General features: G+C 32.4%; 5 protein-coding genes and 1 long non-coding RNA gene across 10 annotated transcripts in view; 4 read left to right on the forward strand and 2 right to left on the reverse strand.

The window, feature by feature from the left end:
• The window catches only part of LOC106102882, a 21,962-nt gene extending 13,414 nt beyond the window's left edge, over nucleotides 1-8,548 (reverse strand). The window contains exons 1-3 of the long non-coding RNA XR_001225603.1: nucleotides 8,470-8,548; nucleotides 2,471-2,581; nucleotides 147-224 (exon numbers count right to left, since the gene is read on the reverse strand). This is a non-coding gene — a long non-coding RNA (uncharacterized LOC106102882). The remainder of the gene's footprint in view (nucleotides 1-146; nucleotides 225-2,470; nucleotides 2,582-8,469) is intronic.
• The window catches only part of LOC106102879 (sodium- and chloride-dependent transporter XTRP3), a 14,648-nt gene extending 1,017 nt beyond the window's left edge, over nucleotides 1-13,631 (forward strand). Inside the window, exons 2-13 of one of the 3 annotated variants that reach the window (XM_013282480.1) lie at nucleotides 3,273-3,505; nucleotides 3,778-4,008; nucleotides 4,301-4,411; nucleotides 4,774-5,015; nucleotides 5,311-5,461; nucleotides 6,099-6,300; nucleotides 6,522-6,681; nucleotides 7,687-7,849; nucleotides 8,473-8,673; nucleotides 9,886-9,969; nucleotides 10,474-10,550; nucleotides 10,937-11,028. In XM_013282480.1, coding sequence (XP_013137934.1) covers nucleotides 3,273-3,505; nucleotides 3,778-4,008; nucleotides 4,301-4,411; nucleotides 4,774-5,015; nucleotides 5,311-5,461; nucleotides 6,099-6,300; nucleotides 6,522-6,681; nucleotides 7,687-7,849; nucleotides 8,473-8,673; nucleotides 9,886-9,969; nucleotides 10,474-10,548 — 1,853 coding nt within the window. In that variant the 3' untranslated portion in view covers nucleotides 10,549-10,550; nucleotides 10,937-11,028. Of the gene's footprint in view, nucleotides 1-3,272; nucleotides 3,506-3,777; nucleotides 4,009-4,300; nucleotides 4,412-4,773; nucleotides 5,016-5,310; nucleotides 5,462-6,098; nucleotides 6,301-6,521; nucleotides 6,682-7,686; nucleotides 7,850-8,472; nucleotides 8,674-9,885; nucleotides 9,970-10,473; nucleotides 10,551-10,936 lie in introns of all 3 variants that reach the window. The other 2 variants (XM_013282481.1, XM_013282479.1) reach the window with 2 other exon arrangements.
• LOC106102881 (NF-kappa-B inhibitor-interacting Ras-like protein) lies at nucleotides 8,560-18,478 on the reverse strand. Of its 3 annotated transcripts, XR_001225602.1 has the most exons (5): nucleotides 17,860-18,478; nucleotides 17,395-17,564; nucleotides 16,491-16,753; nucleotides 9,836-9,978; nucleotides 8,560-8,647 (listed from the first exon to the last, which is right to left on the reverse strand). XR_001225602.1 is itself a non-coding variant. In XM_013282484.1 (3 exons), exons 1-3 carry the CDS (start codon nucleotides 18,080-18,082, stop codon nucleotides 16,493-16,495), a joined length of 642 nt encoding a protein of 213 aa, XP_013137938.1. In that variant the 5' UTR covers nucleotides 18,083-18,478; the 3' UTR covers nucleotides 15,930-16,492. The 3 variants fall into 3 exon arrangements, 2 of the variants coding, with proteins under 2 accessions (XP_013137938.1, XP_013137937.1); XM_013282484.1 differs by lacking the exons at nucleotides 8,560-8,647; nucleotides 9,836-9,978 and having other exon boundaries at nucleotides 15,930-16,753; nucleotides 17,872-18,478; XM_013282483.1 differs by lacking the exons at nucleotides 8,560-8,647; nucleotides 9,836-9,978 and having other exon boundaries at nucleotides 15,931-16,753.
• An 85-nt stretch (nucleotides 18,479-18,563) lies between these two features.
• Nucleotides 18,564-20,873, forward strand: LOC106102880 (probable dolichol-phosphate mannosyltransferase). The gene is made up of 5 exons (XM_013282482.1): nucleotides 18,564-18,713; nucleotides 18,791-19,001; nucleotides 19,449-19,639; nucleotides 20,178-20,261; nucleotides 20,681-20,873. The coding sequence occupies exons 1-5, from the start codon at nucleotides 18,586-18,588 to the stop codon at nucleotides 20,814-20,816; spliced, it is 750 nt and encodes a 249-aa protein (XP_013137936.1). The 5' UTR covers nucleotides 18,564-18,585; the 3' UTR covers nucleotides 20,817-20,873.
• Nucleotides 20,874-21,442: 569 nt separating this feature from the next.
• On the forward strand, nucleotides 21,443-23,383 carry LOC106102861. The gene is made up of 4 exons (XM_013282458.1): nucleotides 21,443-21,992; nucleotides 22,256-22,438; nucleotides 22,511-22,583; nucleotides 23,109-23,383. The coding sequence occupies exons 1-4, from the start codon at nucleotides 21,730-21,732 to the stop codon at nucleotides 23,334-23,336; spliced, it is 747 nt and encodes a 248-aa protein (XP_013137912.1). The 5' UTR covers nucleotides 21,443-21,729; the 3' UTR covers nucleotides 23,337-23,383.
• Nucleotides 23,384-23,618: 235 nt separating this feature from the next.
• LOC106102818 (heparan-alpha-glucosaminide N-acetyltransferase-like) overlaps nucleotides 23,619-26,448 on the forward strand; it is a 9,991-nt gene continuing 7,161 nt past the window's right edge. Inside the window, exons 1-2 of the mRNA XM_013282404.1 lie at nucleotides 23,619-24,008; nucleotides 26,369-26,446. Of these exons, the coding sequence (XP_013137858.1) occupies nucleotides 23,759-24,008; nucleotides 26,369-26,446 (328 nt within the window). The 5' untranslated portion in view covers nucleotides 23,619-23,758. The remainder of the gene's footprint in view (nucleotides 24,009-26,368; nucleotides 26,447-26,448) is intronic.

The following is a 26,448-nucleotide window of genomic DNA, read 5'->3' on the forward strand; positions in this document are numbered from 1 at the left end:
CCGGGTAATCTCCGAAACGGCTGGTCGGATTTGGACCGGACTTTAACCTGAAGGGTAGCTGACATAGACACGCATATTACAGGCTACTTTTTATCTTAATTGCGTGGTCGAAGTCACGTGTAACATCTAGTATGCAATAAATTTACCTCAAAGGTCATTTTCGAAGTTGTTCTTTGGCTTAACTGTGAAAACATCTCTCATCTCTGTCTTTCTCCTTGGAGTACCTGAAAAAACAATACATTTGTACGGATTGCCACAGACATTTACGGAAAGTAAATCAATAGAACATGCAAAGCTCGACCTTGGCAATAACGTTAGTGCCTGGTACGAAAGCAAACAGCCAAGTAAATAACTTATAATTAAATAAAAATAGTACCTTCATTTTGATATCAGAGACAGATATATGGAGCGATATAATTATTATACATTTTTATTGAATTTCGTCAAACCTTTTAGGTAACTAATTGAATTCAATAGAAATAAGTAATCATAACAAACATATCTAAACAATTTTAAATTTATCATAGATTTTTTAAAGATACTAGCTTTCGCCCGCGAATCAGTCCGCGTGGAGTTAAAAAAAAAGTGAGTAGCCTATGTATTCTTCTAGACTATTCTCTGCATCTATACTAATTTTCATCAAAATCCGTTCAGCAGTTTAGGCTACAAACTCTAACAAACATCCATCCATCTAAACATTCGCATTTATAATATTAGTATGATAGTAAGATTCGTTACCACTAATTTAAACTCTGAAATGTTCCAAAATAAATCCACAGATAATAAATGACGTTATCAGACAGTTATGTGTAAATAATTTCTCATTTCCGATTAATTCGACCATATCTATACTACTATTGTAAAGAGGAAAATTTGTATTTTTAAAAAAATATTGCGCTGATTTTAAAAATTCTTTACCATTACAAAGCTAATTTATTTGTGAGTAACATAGGCTATATTTCTATTGTTTTTTAAATCCACGCGAACGAGGTGGCGAGCAAAAGCTAGTAACTAATAAAAAAACATTATATGATAATTAAAAAAAACTGAACATAGTTAATAATTGTATGAGTATACAAACATTAAACCTGCAACTGAAACGAAAAACACGAACTCGCATTTGTAACTGTCATCGATAAATCTTCACATCCGGCGTAGGATTTTAATTAAAAAAATATACGCATCAATTACGGCCTTGTCATATACCTTGATGTTCACACGAGGACAGTACGCCACTCACTGTCAGTCTCACAGTTTACTGTTCAAACAATTGTACTCTATTGTCTACTCTGTTCTGCCCTTGTGTGAAACCAGCGTTAAATTGTCCCTCTATGATTGATTTAATAATGTCATGGCTTATTATTAACATTTTATCTTAAACTAGCTGTTCCCGTGCGGCTTCATCCGCATATAATTATAAAAAAATTTATTTATTGTTTACATTTGTCAAATTATCAACAGTAAATGTCAAAATGACATGACATGACAAACCTTGACAATCTTGCTTCCTTGATGTTGGCAACAACTTATGGTCTCTTTCCCACATTAGGGTTTTTATCCCCCTAAGTTTAATGGCGTGAACATATATAGCCTAAAGCGTAACGTAAGTCTAGGGTTTTTTATTAAAAAAAGAATTATTCAAAAATATATTGTAATTGCTGACATCTTAGGGAACAAAGAAATGTGTGTTTACGCTTTATTATAATAGTATAGATATAGATTATAATAGTATAGATGACATCGTAATATACTTTGAAGTTAAGAAAATATTCCTGTTTTATATAAGGTGACAACCGTGACACACTATACGATTTTTAGCTAACACCGACTGTTTTTAATGCTTTCAGAAAGAAATATTACATTAAAAGAGAATTGTGAAACACTTTTACTATGATTTTTTTCTCTATTTATTCAAAGAAATTAGGAGAAGAGGTTATCTATACTTCCATACTTGGGGCCTGTCCCACCACTGGATAAAGGTTCAGATAACTTAAAAATGACTCTACTACTCTCAGTACCATATAAGGGAACAAGATTCGATTATTATCAGACAACTTACAATGTGGTGGGACAGGTCCTTAATATAATAAAGCGTAAACACACACCTAAGTTATGTAGAATGTCAGTAATCACAATACATCTTTGAATAACCTTTTTTAATGAAATGCCCTACATTTACAACACTTTTAGGCTATCTATATTCTCGCTTTTAAGCTAAGGGGTAAATAAATTGTAAGAAATTATCATGCGGGAAAGGGACAAGAACTACAAGATAACGGTTACCGTTTTGACATTTGATGTTCAACATTTTACGAATGTAAAAAATAAAATAAAGTTTTCTATAATTCCATGCGGATGACGACGTAAGGGAACAGTTTTTGTTATAGTATAAAAGTGTTACTACAGTGTACAAGATATTCATTACGATTGAAAAGTACGAAGCAATTGCATAATACCGCAGAATGCGAACCTTTGCTCCCGGCCGAGTATTGATTTTGTGCGGTCTATGCAGCTACGGGCTACGGGCTACGGCGTAGCGATGTAGAGGTCTCCGTGCGTTTACAATCACTTCATGTATTTACTGAAAAAGATAATTTAAAACATTAGGAATTTAATGGCTATATTTCAATTTATTTACTTAATCTATGGGTAGATAGAAATAATACCCGATTTAAAAATATATCTATCGAGGTACTGTAATACAATTTTAAACAACTAAATTTAATTATAAATCAACAATATTATTTGAAAATTAGAATTAATTTTCTTTACAGTATAGGGTAATTATCTTTTAAACACGGAATGACGCGACGTCAATTGCCACTAGGGTTGCCATAAATAAAATAATTTACCTAAAATCTACCAAATTAAAACAAAATAAATACTTAAAAGCTAAAAAATAATAGCATAATTCATAATTGAATTAAATTCTTATAGATTTTCAAATGATATGTACAAATAAAATATTACATAACAATAACATGTAACTAAAAATTAAAGTGAATTGGTATTTATTAAGCTACCACTTAACATTGGGATTGTGTTGTGGCTTAACAAATTTAAGAAAGGAAGAAATATCGTTTAAAAACCTTAATATAAAAGGCTAAGGGCCTATCCTACTACTGGTTAATAAAGTCTCAGATAGCTTAAAAATGACGTCACTGTCAAATAAGCAACAAAATCCGATATTTCCATCACATATTTTATAATCTGGATTGTTATTAGACAATTTACAATTTGGTTGGACAGACAATAACAGGGGCTGTTTTCAGGGGCATTTCTCATCCCGTTCCTGATCATGCTGGTGCTAGAGGGGATCCCGCTCTTCTTGATAGAGATGGCTATCGGTCAGAAGATGCGCCTAGGGTCCCTTGGTGTGTGGAACACGATCCACCCCTGGCTGGGCGGCATTGGTATCTCTAGCTGCATTGTTACTCTCTTCGTCGCTCTCTACTACAATGTCATCATCACTTGGGTCTTCTTCTATCTGTTTAATAGTATTCGGGTAAGTTCATTTTCTTTTGTTTATAGTCTCTTAAAGTTTCTAAATCTTATGCTTTGTAGTTTTAATGTCATGTCTCATTTGCTGTACTTAATGTTGCTAAATGGTTACCTTGCTGTAAATTTTTGCACTAAATCTATCCTAAGAAGGACCAATTAACAACTGTAAGAGTGTGTTAACAAACATAAGAAAACTTGTGCTTAAACCTGAATAGAGAAACTCCAACGTTTGGAAGTTGCAAAGTCCAGATTTCACTTCTTTGATAATATCTTCAGTTATCAGCCGACCAGCTGCCTTGGGCACATTGTCCTCAAGACAACAGTTCAGCGGAGATCGAATGCAGCAAAGCATCCGCCACAGTATACTACTGGTACCGAGAGGCACTCGACGCGTCGCCCAGCATCGAAGACCCCGGCGTGCCTCGCTGGTGGATCGTGCTGTATCTCTTGTTAGCCTGGATCATCGTCTTCTTTATTGTCATGAAGGGTATACAGAGCAGTGGGAAAGTAAGTGGTGTACTGTTATGTAACATATAGACATCTCTTTCATTCTTTTTAAATAAGACAGATGATACAGAAGATAATGTATTTTACGTTACGTTACGTTACGGTACAAACCATTTTTTTTTTACGAAATTTTTAATTATTAGACATTGTTTATTTAAATTTGTTAAAGCCCACATAAACAGAATGAGTCGCTAAGATAGAAAGAGATGGGGAGCGTAAGAAACTCTTTCTATTTACGTCAGTTATATGCTTTTGTTTTTCTAACGTTCTTTTCTTTTCATGTAATGTCCAGGTGGTGTACTTCACTTCGTTATTCCCTTACGCCGTGTTAACCATCTTCTTTATCCGTGGTATTACTCTGCCGGGTTCTGCCGACGGAATCATACACATGTATAAACCTAAGGTATGTTCCAATATACTATTCAGAGCGCGCGCACACCTTGGACTAAACTATCGCACAACTGCTTAGTTGTGCAACTAAACAGTCCAGGCTGCGAAACAATCGACAATCGAACAACAGTTGTGCGATAGTTTAGTCGAAAGTGTACGTCCGCTCTTACTCTACTTTCTACGGAAATCAGACGTTCCATTATGACCAGACAAGACAACAATTCAGCGGAGATCGAAAGCAGCCAAACTTAACGACAGAACCGTTTTTTTTCTGACTGCTGAAGGAACTACTTCTCCTACTCCTCTTTATTAAATATTTTAAATTTGTATCTATCGTCGTCGTAACGTCTACTATATTAAATAAATAAATTCCAGCTCGGGAAGCTCCTAGATCCAACAGTATGGCTGGATGCAGCAACTCAAGTGTTCTACTCATTCGGGCTTGCGTTCGGTTCCCTCATCGCCTTCGGTTCCTACAACCCGCCCAACAACAACTGTGTGAGAGACGTCCTCCTCGTTTCCGTGTGTAACGCTCTCACTGCGATCTACGCCTCTGTAGTCATCTTCAGCATCCTCGGCTTCAAAGCTTACACTATGGTCGAGAAGTGTATGACCAAGTAAGTGATATTTTATTATAAATCATCCATCTATGAGCTCGAGACTTTCAATAGGCTATATAAGCTGACTACTGCTATCGGCTAAACAGTACAATGAAAACTTTATATATAGAATAGGTGACAATATTCCAATGAGATCCGAAACTCTTAAACTTGACAAAACTTCTAATCTTTTTATGTGCTGCATCATGTCAGAAGGTAAAATAATTATACAGTGTCATTGAAAATATTAAGGCTTGATGTTGTAGTAAACATATACTTATAAAAGTTTTACAGAGTATAATTTCTCTTTCAGAGAAATCAAAGTGTTGGCAATGCACCAGATCGGTGGCTTCACTTTGAACTCTACTTTCGACTACTACAAGGAGGAGTTCCCAACTTTGAACAACACCGTTGTCTCCGCATTCAATCTCACCGGCTGCACCATGAGTAGGCAACTTGAAGAGGTGAGCTCAATCGATACATATTTTTATATAGTGATAGCTGTTCCCGTGCGGATCCATCTGCATGAAATTAAACATTTTTATTTTATTGTTTACATTTGTCAAATCTTCAAAAGCAAATGTCAAAATGACATGACATGACAAACCTTGGTAATCTTGTTTCCTTGATGTTGGCAGCAACTTATAGTGTCTATTCCACATTAGGGTTTTTATCCAAAATAAATAGCCTTAAGCGTGATGTAAATGTAGGGTTTTTTATTAAAAGAAGAATTATTCAAAAATATGGTGTAATTGCTGACATCTAAGGCAACAAAGAAGTGTGTGTTTACGGTTTATTATAATAGTATAGATGTATGATATGACATATTTAACATATGCCTCGCAGACTTTTCTGTAGAACTTTTTGAAATCCACTATTCTTTAATACATCATTTTTATATATCTCTAACGGTTTAAGCAGCGTAAGCCGAGAAAAGTTAAAACATAGTGATTTTTAACGCCCTGGTCCCGAAATATGTTGTTTATTAGTTCCTCAATATTAATAATAAAATAAAGCCTATGTCACTCAAATATAAATTTCCTTTCTAATCAGGTAGCAATATATGTTATAAAAAAATAATATACCTTGTTCTCTTTGCAGGCGGCTGAAGGAACTGGGTTAGCTTTCATCGTGTTCACTCAAGCCATCCTCAAACTGACCCCAGCTCCGTTCTGGTCGATCATCTTCTTCTTGATGCTGCTGTCACTGGGCTTGGGCAGCCAGATCGGTATCATGGAGGGCATGCTGTGCACCATCTTCGATATCGATTTCTTCAAACGGATGAGCAAACCTGTTATTACTGGTAAGATTTTTGTCAAATCCATAACTTTTAGTCATAAACACCTTCCTATCTTTTACTATTCTCGGTTAACAGTAATGCGTTTGTCTTCAACTTGAGTACACTTTTATGTCCTACTTTTTAAATCTCTAGATCTTTTGTGGACCCTAGAGGTTCTGCAAACTTTGGTAATCATCTGTGATTATATTTACCTAACATTATATTTTTGTTCTTTCTTATTGTAGGTGCTGTGTGTACTTTCTGTTTCCTCGTGGGGCTGATCTTCACGACGGGCGCGGGCGAGTACTGGCTGAAGATGTTCGATTCTTTCGCCGGCACCATCGGTCTTGTTGTGGTGGCGTTGCTCGAAATGATTGCTGTCGTATACATTTATGGTCACGAGAAGTAAGTGTTCTTGTCTATAATATTATTCCAGTACTATACTAGCTTTCGCCCGCGACTCCGTATGCGTGGTATTAAAAAAAAATACCCTATGTGTTCTACTAAACTATGTTCTACATCTATGCCAAATTTCATTCAAATCCGTTCAGCCGTTTAGGCTATAAACTCTATCTTTACAACGTTAGTGAGATTTAAAGAAACGAATAAAATGTGAGAGTGTTTCGGCAGTGGAAACAGACGATTAAACTGTGATTTACCGCTACAGTTAACCATTGTACTCATCAATCATGTTGAAACGACATATGTTTAAATATTTCTAACCTTGAGATGCCGGTAAAGGTTTACTATGTCAACATGCGTAAATATCACGCTGAATATGCTTTTGGCTGCCAAACTGTTCAACCTTGACGTGTTGAAGTGACAGAGCTCATAACGTCACGATTTGTACTAGATGTACTTTATAGAGCGGAGTTAACAAGATACGAATCGACTGAGAAGCACTAGACACAAAGTATTAAATACTAGTGCTACTAGTAAATAAAAAAAATAAACAATACTTCATTAACAATCTACCATATATTATCTATACCAATAATTTAAGAGGAAACATTTGTATTTTTGGATTCTTGTATGTTTTAAAATAACCCAAAAATGGGCCGATTTCAAAAATTCTTTCACCATTAAAAAGCTACGTTATCAATGAGTAACATAAGCCATTTTTTTATTTTTTTTTTAATTTCATGCGGGTTAAGTTGCGAGCAACAGATAGTAAAAAATATACAGTATATTTCTCGCTGATAACGTAGCTTTTTGATGATGGGAGGATTTTTTGATATCTGTCAAATTTTTAGATATTTAAATACATACAAAAATACAAATAATTAGTATAGATTTATAAATATGATATTTATAATTTTGTCCACACCTATCGTCTAAAGTGACTCAAACTTTTTAGTGGGTTAACCGAATTAATACATTTAACTCCACTTAACCCTATTACTGCCGCAGGTTCACTAATGACATCTACGAGATGACTGGCTACCGTCCCGGCTGGTACTGGCAAGTGACCTGGCGCTATGTGGGACCCTTCATCGTGACCTGCATTCTACTGTCTTCTTTAGTCTTCATGCTCATCATACCTCCTACATACGGAGCTTGGAATGCCGCTGAGGTACTTACGTCATATTATTGCTATGAATAAGTAATTTAATAGCTTTTTTACGATTTAACAACTTAATAATGTCAGTCGATTGTAATCAAATTATTAACTTGCATTATATTAGGAAAACGATATTAATTTTCATCCAAAAAGAACCGATCAAAAGGTCAAGATAACAGCTATAAAACTGTATTTTAGTCCGAATGCAATAAATTCTATGATTTCATTTGGATATTTTTAACTTATAACGGAACGTAATATCTAGTAATTATAAAGAGGATATAGCGAAAATAATGTTGACTTATGTAACGACGTATTTGTTTAAAAAATTAAGAACATAAAGCCGAGTTAAGAGGTGATCTTAAGGTTGCCAATACTCATGCAAGTAGATAGCACACTAGCCAACTACAGGCATGTGTGAATCTAACTGTATGCCAGTAACTGGCATGATATTTGCTTTCGGGTAAAGAAGGGTCGAAGGGGGTAAATTTGAATCTGACGCTACTCGTCTCATAAGATGTCGTTGACTTCTTGCTGGCATGTTTGATCGTGTTATAACAGTAGCTGGCATACCAGTTCCTATCACATTTACTGGCACGTGTATTTCCGTTCTAAAATATTTTATTTAATACCAGGGTCGCGTTGAGAAGACACCATATCCCAACTGGGTGCTCGGTATCGCAGCCGCCATGATCCTCGCTGGAGTGCTGCCCATTCCAGTGGTACTTATACTGCGTCGCTTCCAGTGTCTTGCGCTCGACGTTGACATCCATCAGGGCTCCATCCGCAGGATTGAAACCACTGTATCCACTAAGGAGATGATGAGTGATCAGGATGTAAGTTAATAAACCATTATTTAACCATTTAAGGTTATGGTAGCAGGGTAAAGGTTAATACCATAGACATTAATATTTTATCTATAGTTATAAGATTCAAGCTTTATGGTGGCTAGTTTTTCGTTAGGTGTATATTCTCGCTGTTACATACTCGTAAAATAGTGTTCTGTGTATCCTTTTGCCTTTGTAACGATTGAATCTTGTTATACCTATATTGAATAAAGTGCCAATACTAACTTAACCAGAACACTGTATATTGTTCGGCTATAAATAAACTTTATATTATTCATAAAATTACATTTTTTGTAATAAGTATTCCGTTACAATTACACAGTTAAAAAATTAACCGTTTACGTAAATATAAGAATACAATCTTGATTTAAAATATAATTTCGTATGCATGTGATATTATCAAGACTTTGTAAGTTTTAATTTCGCATTAAAAGATGACTATTGACGTAAGAAACGCGGCGAAGTGTTCTTTGGTTATGAAAAAATGTATTTTTATTTAATCATATTCATTTAAGTGTTATAAATATGAAAGATCCTTATCATTGTTTTTATATTATTAATAGCTATTTCCGTGCGACTTCATACGCATGAAATTATGAAAATTTTATTTTATTGTTTACATTTGTCAAATTATCAATAGCAAATGTCAAAATGACATGACATGACAAACCTTAGCAATCTTACTTTCTTGATGTTGGCAGCAATTTATGGTCTCTTTCCCACATTAGGCTTTTTATCCAAAATATTTACCCCCTAAGTTTAATGGCGTTAAAATATATAGCCTGTAATTGCTAGCATCTTAGGCAACAAAGTGTGTGTTTGCGCTTTATTATAATAATGTTATTAATAATGCAATTTAAAATGTTAATTATGGACTAAACATTACTTATTACTAACTACTATTTATTTCAAAAATAGCTAATGTAAAAAGTATTTTGCTATTACAGTAATGTATTAATTTTCACAAGGCATAGACAAGCTATTCTTTATTTTGTCTTCTCTCCAATATATTTGAAAAAAATGTAGTAAGTCCCTTTCATACTGCAGGAAAATCTGTACTAAAAAGTATTGACGCCCCTGTCACTCTTTAAATATACAGTTTGGGCAATAGACAATTTAAAGAATAGAGTATCTAGTATTGCTAACTAACCCTGCTAACACAATGTGCCCTCTATGTTGTCTCTGGTGCGCGGCGTCTAGGTGATCTCGCCGGAGACAGCGCCGCCAGCGCCCGCGCAGCTCGTGGCAGAAGCCAGCACTAGGTTCACTATCGGCGACTTCGATGTAAGCACCCTGTACAATGACTTTGGTTTTTTATTTTATTTTTTGTTTATGGCAACTTTTTTTTTTAAATTTTTTTAGTCTGCTGCCAAGCCAGCAACTTTTTAAATAATGATTCTAGTTGTATATTTCTTATTCCAGTTTAATTATTAAATTATAGTATTGTTTAAAATAATATTTCTCACTTATTACCTATACAAAGTAAAGAATACCAGTTTTAATTAAACATTTTTAGATTTTTTATGATTACAGATATTAGTGTGTTTTGTTTGAATTAAAAAGAAACCTTAAACCAATGGCAAACAAAAGTAAACAAACAAAAATGCAGAATTTAACTAATTTAGTTAACTTTTCAAAAGTTGTCATAAATAATTATTTGACCGTTTAAGCAAAAGTCAAAAGTACAGGCACGTACTTACAGAATTATTTTTTAATTTTGTTTTTTTTTTTTTTTTAATGTGGCACTATATAAAAATCACATGTAAATATTGTACCCGATGACTTTAGGGGGTGGACAGCAGTGACGAGAGGCCGAGCAAGCGTGTGCCGAAGTCCATCGCGCGCAGCCGACCCAAGAAATAGATGTTTGTCCGCTCGTACAATTTTATATAGATAAAATAAATGGAGACAAAAATTACTTACATTTAAATACGTATTTATAATTTAATTTTTGTCTTCATTTTTAGTAGTTATGCATATGTAGCTTCTTGTGTCATATGTTTAATTCCCGCACTTTAAGAAGTACATTACTAAAGATTTCACGTACTACAGGTCCTCTTTAGTGACCATTAAACTACACTGAAATCTGTTGTAAATACTTCATAAAAAAAATTTAACAATGCATGACAAAGATTTTTTTTTATGCAAAATTTTCTTCTAGTGACAATTTTCTCCGTAATTCTACAGTAGCTTTTAGCTGCGTTATATTGCCGCTTAGCTATTTATTTTACTTATATGCAATTTTTTTTAGTCTTCAGATTCGGAGCCTGGCGAAGTGAACACGGGCGATCACTTCGACGACTCAAGCAGTAGTGACGAAGAGATTCTAAACACAAAACCAACGGCAACCGGAATACGTCTCGCCATGAAACCTATCGGTCACAAGCCCACAACATTCAAAATGGACGTCGTCGACGATTGACCGTTTTAAAATATCGCTATTAGATATTGTTCTTAGATTACTGGTGATATCTTTACGGATATACAGTAATGCTTTAATATAAGGTAGTTTTAATGATTAACAATTCTTTAGGCCGTGATTACATTTCGATGAAAAGCAAGTGATCATTTTTAATAGTAATTTCTTCTCTGGTTTATACCTAACAGTATTATATATAGATTATAAATAACATACAAGTAAATAACTTAAACGGACTATAAATTCATTAAAATGATTTATATTTCACTCTTGAACTAAAGGATTTGTCTCGACATCTGACAAAAGAAAGACGAAAAAATTCATTACGATTGTTACAATTGAAAATCTTATTTAGCAAAATATAACAAATTATGAATTATCGTCATAACACACGATGTAATTTTAAAGTTATTTTCGTAAACGTAAAAAAATAAAAAAAAATTAATAGTATACGCATTGTTAAGGTAAAAAGCATTTACCCAGATGACTATTAGAGAAAAAACAAAAAATGTAAAATTACGAAACAAAAATAAAAACATCTAAAAAGAAATGTAGGGTGAAATATTAGTATAAAAAATCTGGGACTAGACCTAACGTACTTAAGGACTTCAGAAATACCCAAAATGTTAGTTTTAACTGCAAGGACAAATACTTCATGATGCTTTAGACCTTTATATTAAAATTGCCAGATCATTAATTTAAAATATGTACATTCCCTACCTGTTTCTACTCTGGCTTAAGTCAGGTGAGCAACATTTTAAGAACCTATCTATATCCTTTTTTTGTACCACAATTCTGTTAACGAAAATTTCATCCTGTGGATATGTAATATTAGGGAATGGATATTATTATCCTAATTAGATCGTTGCATATCGGAATTGTTACAGGCAACACTGTCGCAGCTCACTAGCGCCAGCTAGTAAGATATAGTGCGACAATTTTATCTGACCAGGTGATGTTACTACTTCTATCTGGCTCATCAAAACCAGACACCCAATACAAGTCAAGCTGTACAGTACAATAATGCCCACAAGGACATTGGTTTCAAGGCTGCCCTCACTCATGTAGAGCATCAAAAAATGTAAAACAGGAATAAAACCACTTGAAATAGGACAATATTAATAGCTGCTCCCCCTCTTAGATCTTGCCCTCGTCTAGCGATGCCCATGTACAGTACACTTTTTAGTAATTGACAATACTACTAACCTATTACAATTTACTTTGACTCACCGGGTCAGATAAATTTGTCTATCAACGTTGTTCGATATTGTTAGCGTTACGGTATAGGTTAGGACAGTTTAGAAAGACAAAGCTAGTCACTTATTAATTATAGGTTAGTTTAAGCGGTAATTCAAAAGCGATGTAATGTGACTTAAAACTTAGCAAAAATGTCGAATACGAGTTTTGAACAACCAATAATTGCGATGTTAATTCGACATAGCTGAACATCATTAAAAACATTTTTTTTTAATTCAAATATTATTTTTGGAAAAGTTCTCTTATCTTTGAAAACTTTTTAATCCTTGTTTAAATAGGTGAGTGTAACACCAACTCTAAACTAACCTTTTTTTTTTTTTTAAGTGGGGAAATGCGTTACCGCATACCACCGCGCCCTAAGAGGGGAAAGGCGCGGAGGTTATGTTGGGCTCTCTCCCGATAAACGGGTGCCTACCAACTAAAACCCCACTGTCTCCTAAAAACCTAAAAAAATATGTTTGAAACTAGCAAATTTAACAAAGATTATAAAATTTTTGATGGTGTTTACCATGCGTTGAACGCACACTTTTCTTAGACATTATTCCTTTGAGTGAAAACTGCTTTAGACTTAAAGTCTTAAATAAAAAGGTTGTTAACTATAAACAGATTTGAACAGATAATAAACTGTAAAAGCGGGTTTCCATAGTCAACACTTTCAGAAGAAGGAAAATATTGTCTATTACACGCTTACAACTTTGGCATGTTTCAACAATGGAAACCCACAATATCACAAAATATCGTTTTTAATATGTCCAGATAATTTCAGTCTTTAAATATTTCAAATAGAACTAAACGGAACATTTCTATTATGTATTTGTTAAAAAAAAACGGAGTGAAGTAGAACAGGGTGTGGTTATAATCCTACATAAAGCTATTTTAATGTTCATATAATATTTATTTCTAATCTATATTAAAAGTAAATATTATTGTACATAATGTACAGGAATTATGAGTATGTATGTGACATCAGTACTATGACAAATGTTATGCGTCTCTTCCATGTCTAACGATGACGGAAAAATTATAAATAAAACTTAAAGGTTGAAACTTAAATTCAAAAATGTACTTAAACCTTAGGACTGGTACCTTAGGTAAAAATGTTGCCAATTGAGAAAAAAATTCCCCAGAGATAGAGCAAAAGCTGTGTAGAGTACCGGTGCATTCCATTGGAGATCCTGGAACCCCCAAATCACACTCGTGGTCGACCACCGAGGGGGATTTTAGTGACTAATAATCTCACATTTTTCACCCCTGTTTTTTTTTATATAAAAAAGGTAACAATATAGTAAAAAAAATAATAAATTCAAATAAAATTGTTTATATTGATATTTATTTTCAAAGTACAATTATTTTAAAATCATTTATCAAATTTTTCAAACCTTGATTTTACTTTTATTTTAAAACAAAAATCTAGTGTGTACCAGTCCTAATTAACCGAACACAGTGAGACCAGGGCCATACTCTATCGTTAAACATTTAGTAAACTTTCGACAATTTGTACAACAAAAAATAATTCTTAAATACGCCCCTGTCGTGATTTGGCGCTAGTAGCGTGAAAATTCATAACCAACGCCCGCCAAAAGTGGCACGTTCCTGGTCTTTCTGTGAGATGTTGTGAAGAACGAAATAAAAAAATAATTAAGGCGTTGTTTCTGTTAATGCGTAGATAGCTTAGGGATAACATCCCGCCCAATAGTTGTAGTAAGAATTATACTCAATAAGGTTATTGTAACATTTTGAAATGCGAAATAAAATATTGCCATTATATTGCATTATCATTTAATAATTTTACACAAATGATACCATATCTATACTAATACTACCTTTCGCCCGCGACTCAGTCCGCGTGGTATTTAAAAAAAACAAAAGTGTAGTATATGTGTTCTTCCAGACTATTCTATACATGTATGCCAATTTTCATCCAGATTCGTTTAGGCTACAAACTCTAACAAACATCCATCCATCCTTCTAAACTTTTGCATTTATAATATTAGTATGAAGTATGATTATAAAGAGAAAAGATTTACATTTTCTGTATTGTTGTCAAAAACTACTTGACCGATTTTTAAAATTCTTTCTCCAAATCACTACGTTATCACTGAGTAGCAAAAACTATATTGATTTTAAAAAAATCCGCGCACGAAACCGGGAGCAACATCTAGTACATAAGAGGCAACATTATACATATTTAATGAAAAATCATTTTAAATAACGCAAAGATTAACTATTAAGAGAGTTTTAAAATGCAGATAGTTAAACCTCGTAAAAGTCTGTAGAAATATTAATACTTCATTTTTACTTTAAATCCGATATCTATACTTCTATACTATTATAATAAAGCGTAAACACACACTTCTTTGTTGCCTAAGATGTCAGCAATTACAACATATTTTAGAATAATTCTTTTTTCATTAAAATACCCTACACTTACGTCACGCTTTAGGCTATATATTTTTACGCCATTAAACTTAGGGGTAAATATTTTGGATGAAAACCCTAATGCGGGAAAGAGACTATAAGTTGCTGCCAACATCAAGGAATCAATTGCCATGGTTTGTCAAGTCATGTCATTTTGAAAATTGCAATTGATTATTTGACAAATGTAAACAATAAAATGAAATTTTTATAATTTTATGCGGATGGAGTCGCATGGGAACAGCTATATTTCATATTTGGTGTTATAAAATTAAACAATTAAAAATATTACAATCTAATTAAGTAACATTTAAGCGTGTTTTATATTAAAGCTAATAATTAAGAGAGCCAGGAATGAGGCCAATTTTTACATACTTCAAAGTTTTCTACAATACAAAATGTCATGTGATATAGTTTATTGGATTTTATGAAAAGCTAAAAACTGGGTATTAATACCACGGTTAAGTACATAGACTACGAACGTTTCTTTTAAATTAGTTAATTGCATTGCCACTAAGCATTTAGCTATTCTAATTAAACCTTATGTTAATTGTTGATGTTTACTACCGTAACTTTCATACGAAAAGCTTGTTTTTGTATGGATGTTTTGGTAGTAAGTAATCTGTACACTAGAGACAATTTTACAGAACATTAGGGAACATTTCGTGTAAGTACTAAATATTGCACCAAATACTTAACTACTAAATTCATTTAACTACTCACTTAACCAAAGCTAAATTCGAAATATAAGTACATTAAGCATTAGCTAAAAATTCATTTCAGTTACTTTTTTCACAGATTATAAATACTCATGTCGATTCTCTTATTTTTTAATCTATGCCCAAATTTTGACAATAAAATGACATGAATATTTTTTATGACGATAAATTAAAAATAAAATAAACAAAAATAAACAGAATTTTAGAGATACTTTTAACATTAAATGTTCTGTGTACTAATATCAATATTGCTACAAATTGAATAAAGTTTTCATCATAATACATATTACACTTTACACTAATAAATTATATGTTTGTTTAGAAGACTATTGCTAAATTATTAAAGTTATTTAAATTTATAAAATGTTAAATAACAATCAGATACTTACTAACTAAAATTATAGATTAAATATAGTAAAAACCAAAGGCTATTGTCTATGGTTAATATTCTATTATATACTTCTTTGCAATGAGATTCATTGGAATACATTTTGTTGTAAAATATGAAATATGTGAAATTTACACAAAATTGTAAATTAATGCATTCATTAAAGTCAAATAATTATTAAGAACGACTTAAATCTTCCTTTGAGGACTCTGATTTCATTTATTACAAAAATAAAATGATTTAAAACCTAACATTCAAAATGCTTAGTGACTTCTTTCCTTTAGGAAAAGATCAAATCTAACAAATAGGGGCCACTCGGATAAAAAGTTTTTTGAAGTACTTAGTTCAAAACTGACATAAAGATTCACTAGAACAAAATGGGTTTGTGTCAATTTTTCCTTCTGATGACAATATGACATAAATGGACAGTCTACTTAAGGATGTGAATTAATGAATCACTGTCAGAATTGCAAAAATTTCAGCAATCAATTTAAGCTAAAAAGCCTATCATTTGTTAAAAAAAAAAAACTTACGCGCCAAAATTTCTGCAACTCTATGCCAGTTAATCTATGGTTGATAACAGAAAGGGCATAGATTAAAAACATACCGTTACATAGCTTCACTCTTGTTGTTCTTCTGGGTCAGTTTGCTTAATGTACTCAGCTGTGGGAAGGCAGTTTTATTTTGTACAGGATTCAAACGAGTTGTCATAAATATAAAAGGCTCGTAGAGTGAGGGCCGATCCATAGCGGACACTTCGAAGTGCCGTATCTTCTCCCGTGCGCACCAATTGGATGCCTTTGAACATGTATTCTCCAGACTGTTTACATCATCAGGACCAGTTCTATTTCCAATTACCATCATAACAACCTGGTGATTGCAGAAAGGTTTTAAGATCACTATCAATATTACACATTTATTAGTAATTCAATGTTAAATTACTGTACTACTTTGATCTTAAAGTAGAAAGCTAAATTAGGGTCATAAGAATACACAATACTACCAAGTTGCTTGAAAGTTGAACTTTTATTTAACTATAAGCTTTCGACTGTAACTCTATCTGCATAAAAAAAAATAAGAAAAAAGCAACTATGTGTACCTCCAGACTATCCTCTACATTTATGCCAAATTACCTCAAGAACTGTTCAGTGGTTAAAGCTACAAACTCTAATAAAAATCCATCTAAGCTTTTACATACTAAAATGATAAATGCGAAAGTTTAGATTGATGGATGGATGTTTGTTAGAGTTTGTAGCCTAAACAGCTGAACGGATCTCGATAAAATTTGGCATAAACATAGAGGATAGTCTGGAAGAACACACAGGCTACTAACTTTTGTTTCTTAGAACTCTGCACAGATGGAGTCATGGGCAAAAGCCAGTTTATAATATTAGTTATATTGGTATGGAACCTACAAACAAGTTCCAAGCACCATTATAAAAGCAGCCATAGTCCTCATAGAACAATGGGGTAATATTTCACTAGTGACATTCTTGAATAGTAATATTCACCTCTTTCTTATCCTTGTTTCTATCAATATCTTTTTTCAGGTACATAAGAACATCAAGTGATTCAGGCCTTGTGGTGTCGTAAACCATCACAAAACCCTCCGCAAAGCCAAGATAGTGCCGCTGCAGTACTTGATTGGAGGTCAACTGCATTGTTGGGGATTGTGGGGGACCTGAAAAATAAATTATAACTCCATACATACTTCTTTACATTAAGTAGACAAAGGCAAGTTTAATAAGAAGCAAATGCAATTATATTGTATGTTGGATAAAATATTTACATCAATAAAAAGAAATAATATAACTGCCTAAAACTAATTCAGCAACTAATTTTATGATTAAAGCAAAAACATGAGATTTAAATCAATTTTTAAGAATTTTGGGATACTGTCATGTGTATACTTAAATGTGTTTCCTAATTATATAACAAGATAGCATAGCAAAACAAAACTACAGTAAAATTAAAACCTTTTAACTCGCCTGTTAGCGGCGGCTCTAGTCCCGCAGTATCATAGAAACAGACGCGTTCCTTTGAACCTCTATCCGTCTCAATATTAGCTACATAGATATCTTCTATTGTTGGATAAAAACATGACTTTAGATTCACATTACCGTATATAAGCTGCTCTAAAACAGCAGTTTTACCGACCCCTTTCATACCACAAACTACGACTTTGCTAGTTTTGCCCATTTTTTCTTAAAAAATATTCTAGCAACGAGCCAACTGTAACTTTCACTTATCTTCCATACCGTGATAATCCTAATACTCAAGCAATAAAAACATTTAAATACAAGCTAATTGAACGCTGCACATTGATCACTGGTTACAAATGTAATACACCATTGCTTTAATTCATTTCTTAATTTTATGTTTACGTAAACACTGCATTTCAGAAAACAGCCAAATTAATTTGACATTTGATGTAATGACAATTGATAAGACAACTTGACAAATCTATCAAAGAGTGCGTATAGATATTTATTTTACTGATATAAAACATGCTGTTGTTAGATTACTTCAGTATGTGCACCAGTAACACACCAATATTCTTTTGTTCCAAAAGCTCGTGTACCATATTACATAAAGTTAATGCTTATGCTTATTGAAAACACACACCAATCAGACTGACTCATGGAATTTGTGGGCTGTGCGTTGTGTTATTTTGATTTGACATAACTTTGACATTTGACAGCATGGCGGCTGCTACAGTGGATTCCGAAATCACAAAGATAGATAAATATTCCATTTTACTTCCTACGTATAACGAAAGAGAGAATTTGCCTATCATAATATGGCTTATTATGAAGTATTTAGATAACAGGTAAAGTAAATGTTGCAAAAATATGAGCACTGTTACAAAAACATTACTACTAGAAACACTTGTCGGTTTTCTTGCAGTGGCTACGATTATGAAGTGATAATAATTGATGACGGAAGCCCCGACGGTACTCTAGAAGTTGCTAAACAATTACAGAAACTGTACGGTACGACCAAAATAGTTTTAAGGCCGAGGGAAAAGAAGCTGGGATTGGGCACAGCATATATACACGGTATACAACATGCGACTGGAAACTTTATTGTTATTATGGACGCTGATTTAAGTCACCATGTAAGTCATTTATTAGGGAATATTTTATCATACTGAAATTTATTAAAGTGTTAAGATTCTTATTAGAATGGTAGATAATGAATAAATAATTCTTGAAAGAAGTTAAAGAAAGATTTTAATGTTTATTTTGATGACGAACATTTTTAGAGCAAAGTCCCCTAATTATTTAAGTTTATTTATAACTGTATTCCAATTCTTAAAAAGATCTAGAAACATGTATTTCTGTAAATACCTATTTGTACATAAAGTAGAGGAAGACTGGATTAAGCATGGATTGGATGTGTGACAGAGGATATGCTGAAGAAGGGAGTGAATTCAGATATCACGACTGATATTGATATATAGAAGATTACATACTGTGTCAACCATTCTTAGTGACTAGGGCAGGTTGATACTGACATCTTAAATTCTAATTTGTCATTGTAATTAAATATTTGTTTATTTCAGCCTAAGTTTATACCAAAATTTATTGAATTGCAAAGAAAACATGATTTTGACCTGATATCTGGTACTAGATATAAAGGAGGAGGTGGTGTCCATGGATGGGATTTCAAAAGGAAGCTGATATCGAGGGGTGCTAATTTCATCACACAGTTACTGCTTAGGCCTGGAGCTTCAGATTTGACTGGTTCATTCAGGTAAAGTGCTTGCATATTGGTAAAGTGTTTGAACATCTTTGCTAGATTGTTATCTATACTTCTATACTAATATCATAGAGAAGAAAAATTTGTATTTTTGGATATTTGTATGTATTGAAGTAACTCAAAAACTACGGGGCCAATTTCGAAAATTCTTGCACTATTTATCACTGAGGTTATAGGTTATGATTTTATTATTATAATTTTTTAATTTCATGCAGACAAAGTTGCAAGGAACAGCTAGTTTACTTACATTTCTTGATATTTTTAAGAACTACCTTTTAATTATTTGAAGTCATTTAATTTTTATCTAACTAATATTATGAATGTGAAAATTTAAAGGATGGAGCAATGGATTTTTGTCAGAGTTTGCATTAAAACTGCTGATATATTCTTGGATAGACCTATTCTTCTGGAAGAATATATAGGCCATTGCTTTTGATTTTTTAATTCCACATGGATGGAGTCATGCACCAAAGCTAGTATAATTGATGTTAACTGAAGTGTAGCAGTTATATAATCTATTACAATATTCCAGGTTGTACAAGAAGGATGTGCTAATGAAATTGATAGACAGCTGTGTATCTAAGGGCTACGTTTTCCAAATGGAAATGATTATAAGGTATGTTTTTAAAACTTTTTAATTGCTCTATGGGTTACCACCAAAATATCTAAACAAATATCATAACTTATGTGTTCCTTCCATGTAATATTTGCACAATAGCATAAATAATTCCATCAAAGAATTAATAAAATATAAATAATATAATACAATAAGATTTGTAATTCAGCATATATGTGTTGCTATGACTTTTCACTGACATATTATTAACATACTATCAATTGCTGCTGTTCGTGACCTCGTTGTTCAGTGGAAAAGGGGTTTAAGTTTTATTAGAAGTTATTTAACAGTAAATGAGACATACAAAACTATGCAATCAGTTTGACTGACATATCTCGGAAATATAAAATAAATGAAACCATGTAGTATATAGACTATCAAATGAATGTAATAACTTGGTGTATTTTGTGATATTTCAGAGCGAGACAATTGGATTATTCAATAGGTGAAGTGCCAATTACATTTGTGGACAGAGTGTATGGAGAATCCAAGTTAGGGGGATCAGAGATTGTACAATTTGCTAAAGCTTTGCTATACCTTTTCGCGACAACATAATATGTTTTTATTGTAATAATCATTCCATTTATTTAATAAAATTATCTATTTCAAATATTGCTATTTTATTTGTGAACTCAATTTTTTCTTAATATTTTCGTCAAACAGTATAACCTGGCTTTTAAATACCTTGTTGTTAAACTTTAATACGTTGTAGTCTTGATCCTACTCTTTCTTACTACCATTTGTGTCCGTGCAACAACGAAGCGTTTAAAATTGAGCTTTATGCAATTGACAAAAGGGTTAATTTAATAATTATTGATATTTTTTATAAAGAGAAGGGTTAAAAAAGACGTGTTATGGAAAATTAAACCTTATTTCAGTTGCATAAAGCTTAATTTTATTTTGCTAAAAATCTCAGCTGCTCAACGCTGGTATGTGAAATGGACCCTTATTTGTCTAGTTGCTATCTCTTTTCCATCGAATTTTCTCTGTCTATCCCGCTTTATTACAAACGATTATATTTTTTTTTTCAAACTAAGCTTAACATAAAATACATGATCATACTAATGAATGCGAAAGTTTGGATGGATGTTACATATTTCCAAAACGCTTAAACGTATGACGGTATTTGTCACGGATGTAGAACGTAGAACAATCTGCAAGAATTCATTGGCTATTAAGATATTTTTATTTCCGCGTTGCTCTCGCGGAAATAAAAAAAGGTTTGTCACTAATATTCTCTCGTAAGTTCGGCGTTCACACTACTTGAAATGTAAGTATACTTTTATGCCTTTTTATAAAGGTTGTGTAACTTTCTACTAAAATCACCTATACATCGATGTGAACGTATCGTAAGACGTAATATATGAAGCTAGAAACAATAGCAACACACTCTTATTTGCGCAAGTGTTCAAGCGTAACCGAAGTACCCTAATAATTAGTCATTTTGCTTACGATCGTGTACACAGTCATGTTTCTCTACGTTCTTATTACTTATCAAGTTTTACTTGCTTCTGGAAAGATATTGAATTTTCCAAGTAAAGGAAATATCGATTTGGATAATGGTATATCAATATCGGATAAACCTACAACAACTTTAACGCATTTCGAAGAGTGGGATGATACACTATGGGTTTTGAAGTTAAACGATGGATTGAATTTGACGAATTTAAGATCGGCAACTGAAAGCGAAGAGGAATATTTCGACGACGAAATTGGACCAATGATACACAGGTGTGTTTTTAAAATAAAAAATAATTTTGTCTATAGTTTAAAACCATAGATTCTCAAGCTTGTTTTCTTGTTAGATCCCCTTTAAACACAGGTAAGTCTCGGTTAAGGTGTCTTCTGCTATATCTCAATTGCAAACTTTAAATATTTTTTCCGACCATTATACAATTTCACCGGATCTATCGTAGACAATAGGGTGAACTAAACCACTTTGGGAATTATTGAAAATCTTACTATATTGGTTTATTGTTTTAATTTTGTTCCAGACATCCTCTAGCATACTTGAGTTACAAAAGACGACAAAACACAAGAAGAGTAAAAAAAGACGACCCAAAGAAATCATATCCAATTGATCATATCTTCAAAGATGTACATCTAACGAATGAAAAAAATGAAGAATTTAATAACGAAGTTAAAAACGCAGTTATGCAGATGATCAACAAGTTTGTGTAAGCAATAGCACCTTTTTTATATTCCAATTAAATCTATCTGTATTTTATTAAACAAATATACAATTTCAGATTATCGTTTCAAAAACAACCTGATTCTAATTTACCTGAAACTATGGACGCATACGAAACTCCAACGTTAACCGTAAGTTAACTTTAACACATGGATATAACGTATTTTTGTCTCTGTTTTATTTTAAAGAATGAAAAGGATGTCTACATTATTTGTGTAATAGATAAGGCAGTGGTTTTGCGTAAACCTTGACTAAGAACATAAAAACTCACCTCTTATTCTGGATAAATCTTTGTGCACATTAATTTTAAATACAATATAATGTAAGAAGCCGATTGAATCGGCCTTATGACCGAATTTTATATCCTTGATTAGGTTACAAGATAACAGAGCAGTAGGTTGTGTTCACATGTGGCGAAAGCACATCCCGGGAAATGTTCGCTTTGGTAATATTCCCAGAAGCCTGTAATATTACTAGTGGTCCCCGATTATTGTACCACAAATCTTGTAATCAAGTATTTTTATTATTGTTGTTTAAAATAGCTTATTGTACTTATTCTCCAAGTTGACATTACATTTTCAAGTACAATCCTTTGCTCAATATTCTGAAAAGTGGGGTTCACCTCACTTATTTATAACATTTATCAATTTTTTCAGCTGTATTTTAAAGGACCTTTTACAGCGTTAATAGTGAATTACCAGCGCTTGGTATGGCAGTTTTTTCTCAAACCTCCGTCACCACTTCCCGAATGGTTCTACAACGAGCATTCCAATATAACCCTTGGTAAAAATGGAATGTATGTAGCAATCCCAGGCGTTATTAAGGAAGAATTTTACGAGAAACTCCTTCATTTGTTAGAAAAATTATTCAGCTTTCCAATTTAATTATATAACATTTCGATAATTACTTGTTTATAAAATCTATTTTCTCATACTAAACAAGTATATGTTTATGTTATTTTAAAAATGTTTTGTTACATTACTGCCGAATATAAACATCTAAACGCAGCATGCTTTGTTTTATTTCTATTATCTCCTATAAGAGAATCTCGATTAACCTAAAAATAATTAAATTAAAAGATTAATTCGAAATCGTTAGAAATCGATATTTATTAAAAATGGACAGCACGATTGCGATTATTTTAATCTATAAACGCAACTGACATTTGACAGTTGATAGTTGTTTTTACATTCGCAAATTTTCGCTTTCCGCCATCCTACGTTAAAGTTTTTGCAGTTGCATTTAATTGCATTATTAAAATTCGTACACTAAAGTGTTTGCGTAACTGATGTAGGGAAATTTAAACATGGGCCTTAGCTACTTCGAGAATGTGGGATATTTCTTACGAAACTGCAATGGTAAAACTTTGCGTTACGACCAAGCATGCTTGCAAATTATAACAAATGAGCAATTATCCTTCTGGAGTCAATACGAGGAATGCGAGGACTGTATCTTGTTGAAGACAGCGGATTTAAATCATACTGGAGATGTCGTGATAGAGACATTCAGCCCTCTCCGTTATTTGGTACAAAATGAACAAGGTCGCAGTTGCAATGGTATGTCATTTCTTTGTTTTTGTGTGTAAATTTTGCAACGTTACAATTTTGTTTTGGTGAATATTTATTTACGCAGAGTCTTAACGTGTAAATTGATTATATAAATACGACATAGATAGAAACAAAATTTTAAATAATGTTGCAGTGTTTGCACTATCATTTGCCATCGTTTCCAGGTCATGTTATGAATCATCGTATATGTCATTGTAGTATAAACAATAATTGAATCTCTTTATGCCACAGTTTATCACTATGTAATGAATTAAAATGCATATTACCTGTTATATTTATAGATTCAGGAAGTATATGTGTATAAAAGAGTAAACTGATTAACCAACTGATTGATTAATCAGGAAAAACAGTTATAAGGGGACTATATTCATATCGAAACATTTACAGTCTTACAAATAAATGTGGTGTAAAGTTAAACATAGAAATAAACTGAGTATAAGCAAAATTTGTACTAATTTTTGCTTATAGCCATTTTATTCCTAAGTTTAACACATTTATTTGTAAGGCTGTTTATGCTTTTGCACATAGATAAATATATGTGTTGTATAGCAATGTATTATCTGTGCTAGAACATTAACTACACTTTTTAAACAATATTACTTAACTATTTCATACAGTTTTCATAAAATAACTGAAAATGTCAAACAATATGGTAGATATATATGAATTTGACATTCCTTGGTTTAATTATTAAAATTTAATATATGTTTAGTTATTTTTTAAGTGTCCTAAGTAGATATTGTTTACATAAAATAGTAAACATTTTCTACTCTTTGTGTTATTATTTACAATTCAATGCTTTGTTTACATTTCAATGTTATCTTGATTACTATGAAACAATCTTGATGTCTTTCATACAGTAAGCATATAATAGCTTATCTATATTTGACAATTTTGTTTGGAATGATAACGTTTTTATAACCAAATAAGATAATTTTATAAAAATGTTTATATTATGGAATCCAAACCTATTTTTCTTATGGCAATTTCAAAATGTTAATGGTTTATCCAAACTCTTAAATTTTCTTTTAAATTTTCCTCATTATTTTCGCAAAACTAACCTTTCTATATTTTGAAGTAGCAAATTAGTGAGTAACAACCTAAATTATGTCAAACTAGATGTTCCAGTTTGACTTCATCCCCATGAAAATTGGAAAATTTTATTTTGTTCACATTTGTCAAATGATTAAAAGCAAATGTCAAAATGACATGACATGACAAACCTTAGCAATCTTTCTTGACGTTGGCAGCAACTTATGGTCTCTTTTCCACATTAGGGCTTTTATCCAAAATATTAAGCCCTTAAGTTTAATGGCGTGAAAATATACAGCCTAAAAGAAGGTAAAGGAAAGGTAACTACATTTAAATTTGAATTCAAAAAACATTACTTCCTGACAATGTGCCAATCAGAGTGATTTAGAATCATAAATAGTAATGGGGGTAATATGCCATGAATGACCTCATTTAAAATCTATAATATCTAACTACCCTTCATTGTTCAAGATGTTTTTGTAAATTTCCTTGTTGACTGTTTGTCACAAAAGTGATTATTGTATTGAAATGTTGATATACATTTCTTGTGAGTCGCATTGAAACAAAGGCAATGTGATCCAATTATAGTAAAATCATGTTAGTTGAATATGCTTAAATCCTCCTATATACTTTAAACCCGTAAGTCCGAACTGAGCATATACAGTAGGCTTAAAATGTTTAGTATTACAAATTTTTTATGTTACTAGCTGTTCCCATGCGACTTCATCTGCATAAAATTGTGAAAACTTTATTATATTGTTTGCATGTGTTAAATTATCAATTGCAAATGTCAAAATGACATGGCATGATGACGAACCATGGCAACTTTCCTTCCTTGAAGTTGGCAGCAACTTATGGTCTCTTTCCCACATTAGGATTTTTATCCAAAATATTTACCCCCTCAGTTAAATTGCGTGAAAATGTATAGCCTAAAGAGTGACGTAAGTGTAGAGCTTTTTATTAAAAAAATAATTATTCAAATATATGCTGTAATTGCTGACATCTTAGGCAACAAAGAAGTGTGTGTTTACGGTTTATTATAATAGTATTGGTTGCACTGGAGGTGTTAAAATTATTGAACAAACATTAAAAAAGGGGTTATTTTTGCTGGTAGTTTCTATTTATTTAAATTTCATTAACAAAACATTATAAATGTACTACATATCACATATAGAAGCAACACATAAGCAATGCAGATATTTAAAAGCGGCCACTTCGCTATTTCGTCGAATTCCGGTGACCTCTTGACTATACACCACATCCTTTTAGCCTATAAATTTCTGATTTGGTTAATTTTTAATACATTTTGTTAACAGGAACATATGCCTTTGGTGAGTTTGGACAGTACTCGCTTAACTTAACAAACGGTTGGCCTGCGGAATGCCAACCTCGGATG

This window comes from Papilio polytes, unplaced genomic scaffold (assembly GCF_000836215.1).
Source record: "Papilio polytes unplaced genomic scaffold, Ppol_1.0 DF823901.1, whole genome shotgun sequence".
NCBI classification, from domain to species: domain Eukaryota; kingdom Metazoa; phylum Arthropoda; class Insecta; order Lepidoptera; family Papilionidae; genus Papilio; species Papilio polytes.

Excerpts from the sequence above, each read along its gene's own strand:
- LOC106102861 (XM_013282458.1), top strand. The coding sequence starts at position 21,730 with ATGTTTCTCTACGTTCTTATTACTTATCAAGTTTTACTTGCTTCTGGA. Across the intron at positions 22,439-22,510 it reads CAGATGATCAACAAGTTTGT|ATTATCGTTTCAAAAACAAC; the intron begins GTAAGCAATAGC and ends ATACAATTTCAG. Across the intron at positions 22,584-23,108 it reads ACGAAACTCCAACGTTAACC|CTGTATTTTAAAGGACCTTT; the intron begins GTAAGTTAACTT and ends CAATTTTTTCAG.
- LOC106102880 (XM_013282482.1), top strand. The coding sequence starts at position 18,586 with ATGGCGGCTGCTACAGTGGATTCCGAAATCACAAAGATAGATAAATAT. Across the intron at positions 18,714-18,790 it reads ATGAAGTATTTAGATAACAG|TGGCTACGATTATGAAGTGA; the intron begins GTAAAGTAAATG and ends GTTTTCTTGCAG. Across the intron at positions 19,640-20,177 it reads GATTTGACTGGTTCATTCAG|GTTGTACAAGAAGGATGTGC; the intron begins GTAAAGTGCTTG and ends ACAATATTCCAG.
- LOC106102881 (XM_013282483.1), bottom strand. The coding sequence starts at position 18,082 with ATGGGCAAAACTAGCAAAGTCGTAGTTTGTGGTATGAAAGGGGTCGGT. Across the intron at positions 17,565-17,859 it reads GCTAACAGGCGAGTTAAAAG|GTCCCCCACAATCCCCAACA; the intron begins GTTTTAATTTTA and ends TTTATTTTTCAG. Across the intron at positions 16,754-17,394 it reads GAAACAAGGATAAGAAAGAG|GTTGTTATGATGGTAATTGG; the intron begins GTGAATATTACT and ends TGCAATCACCAG.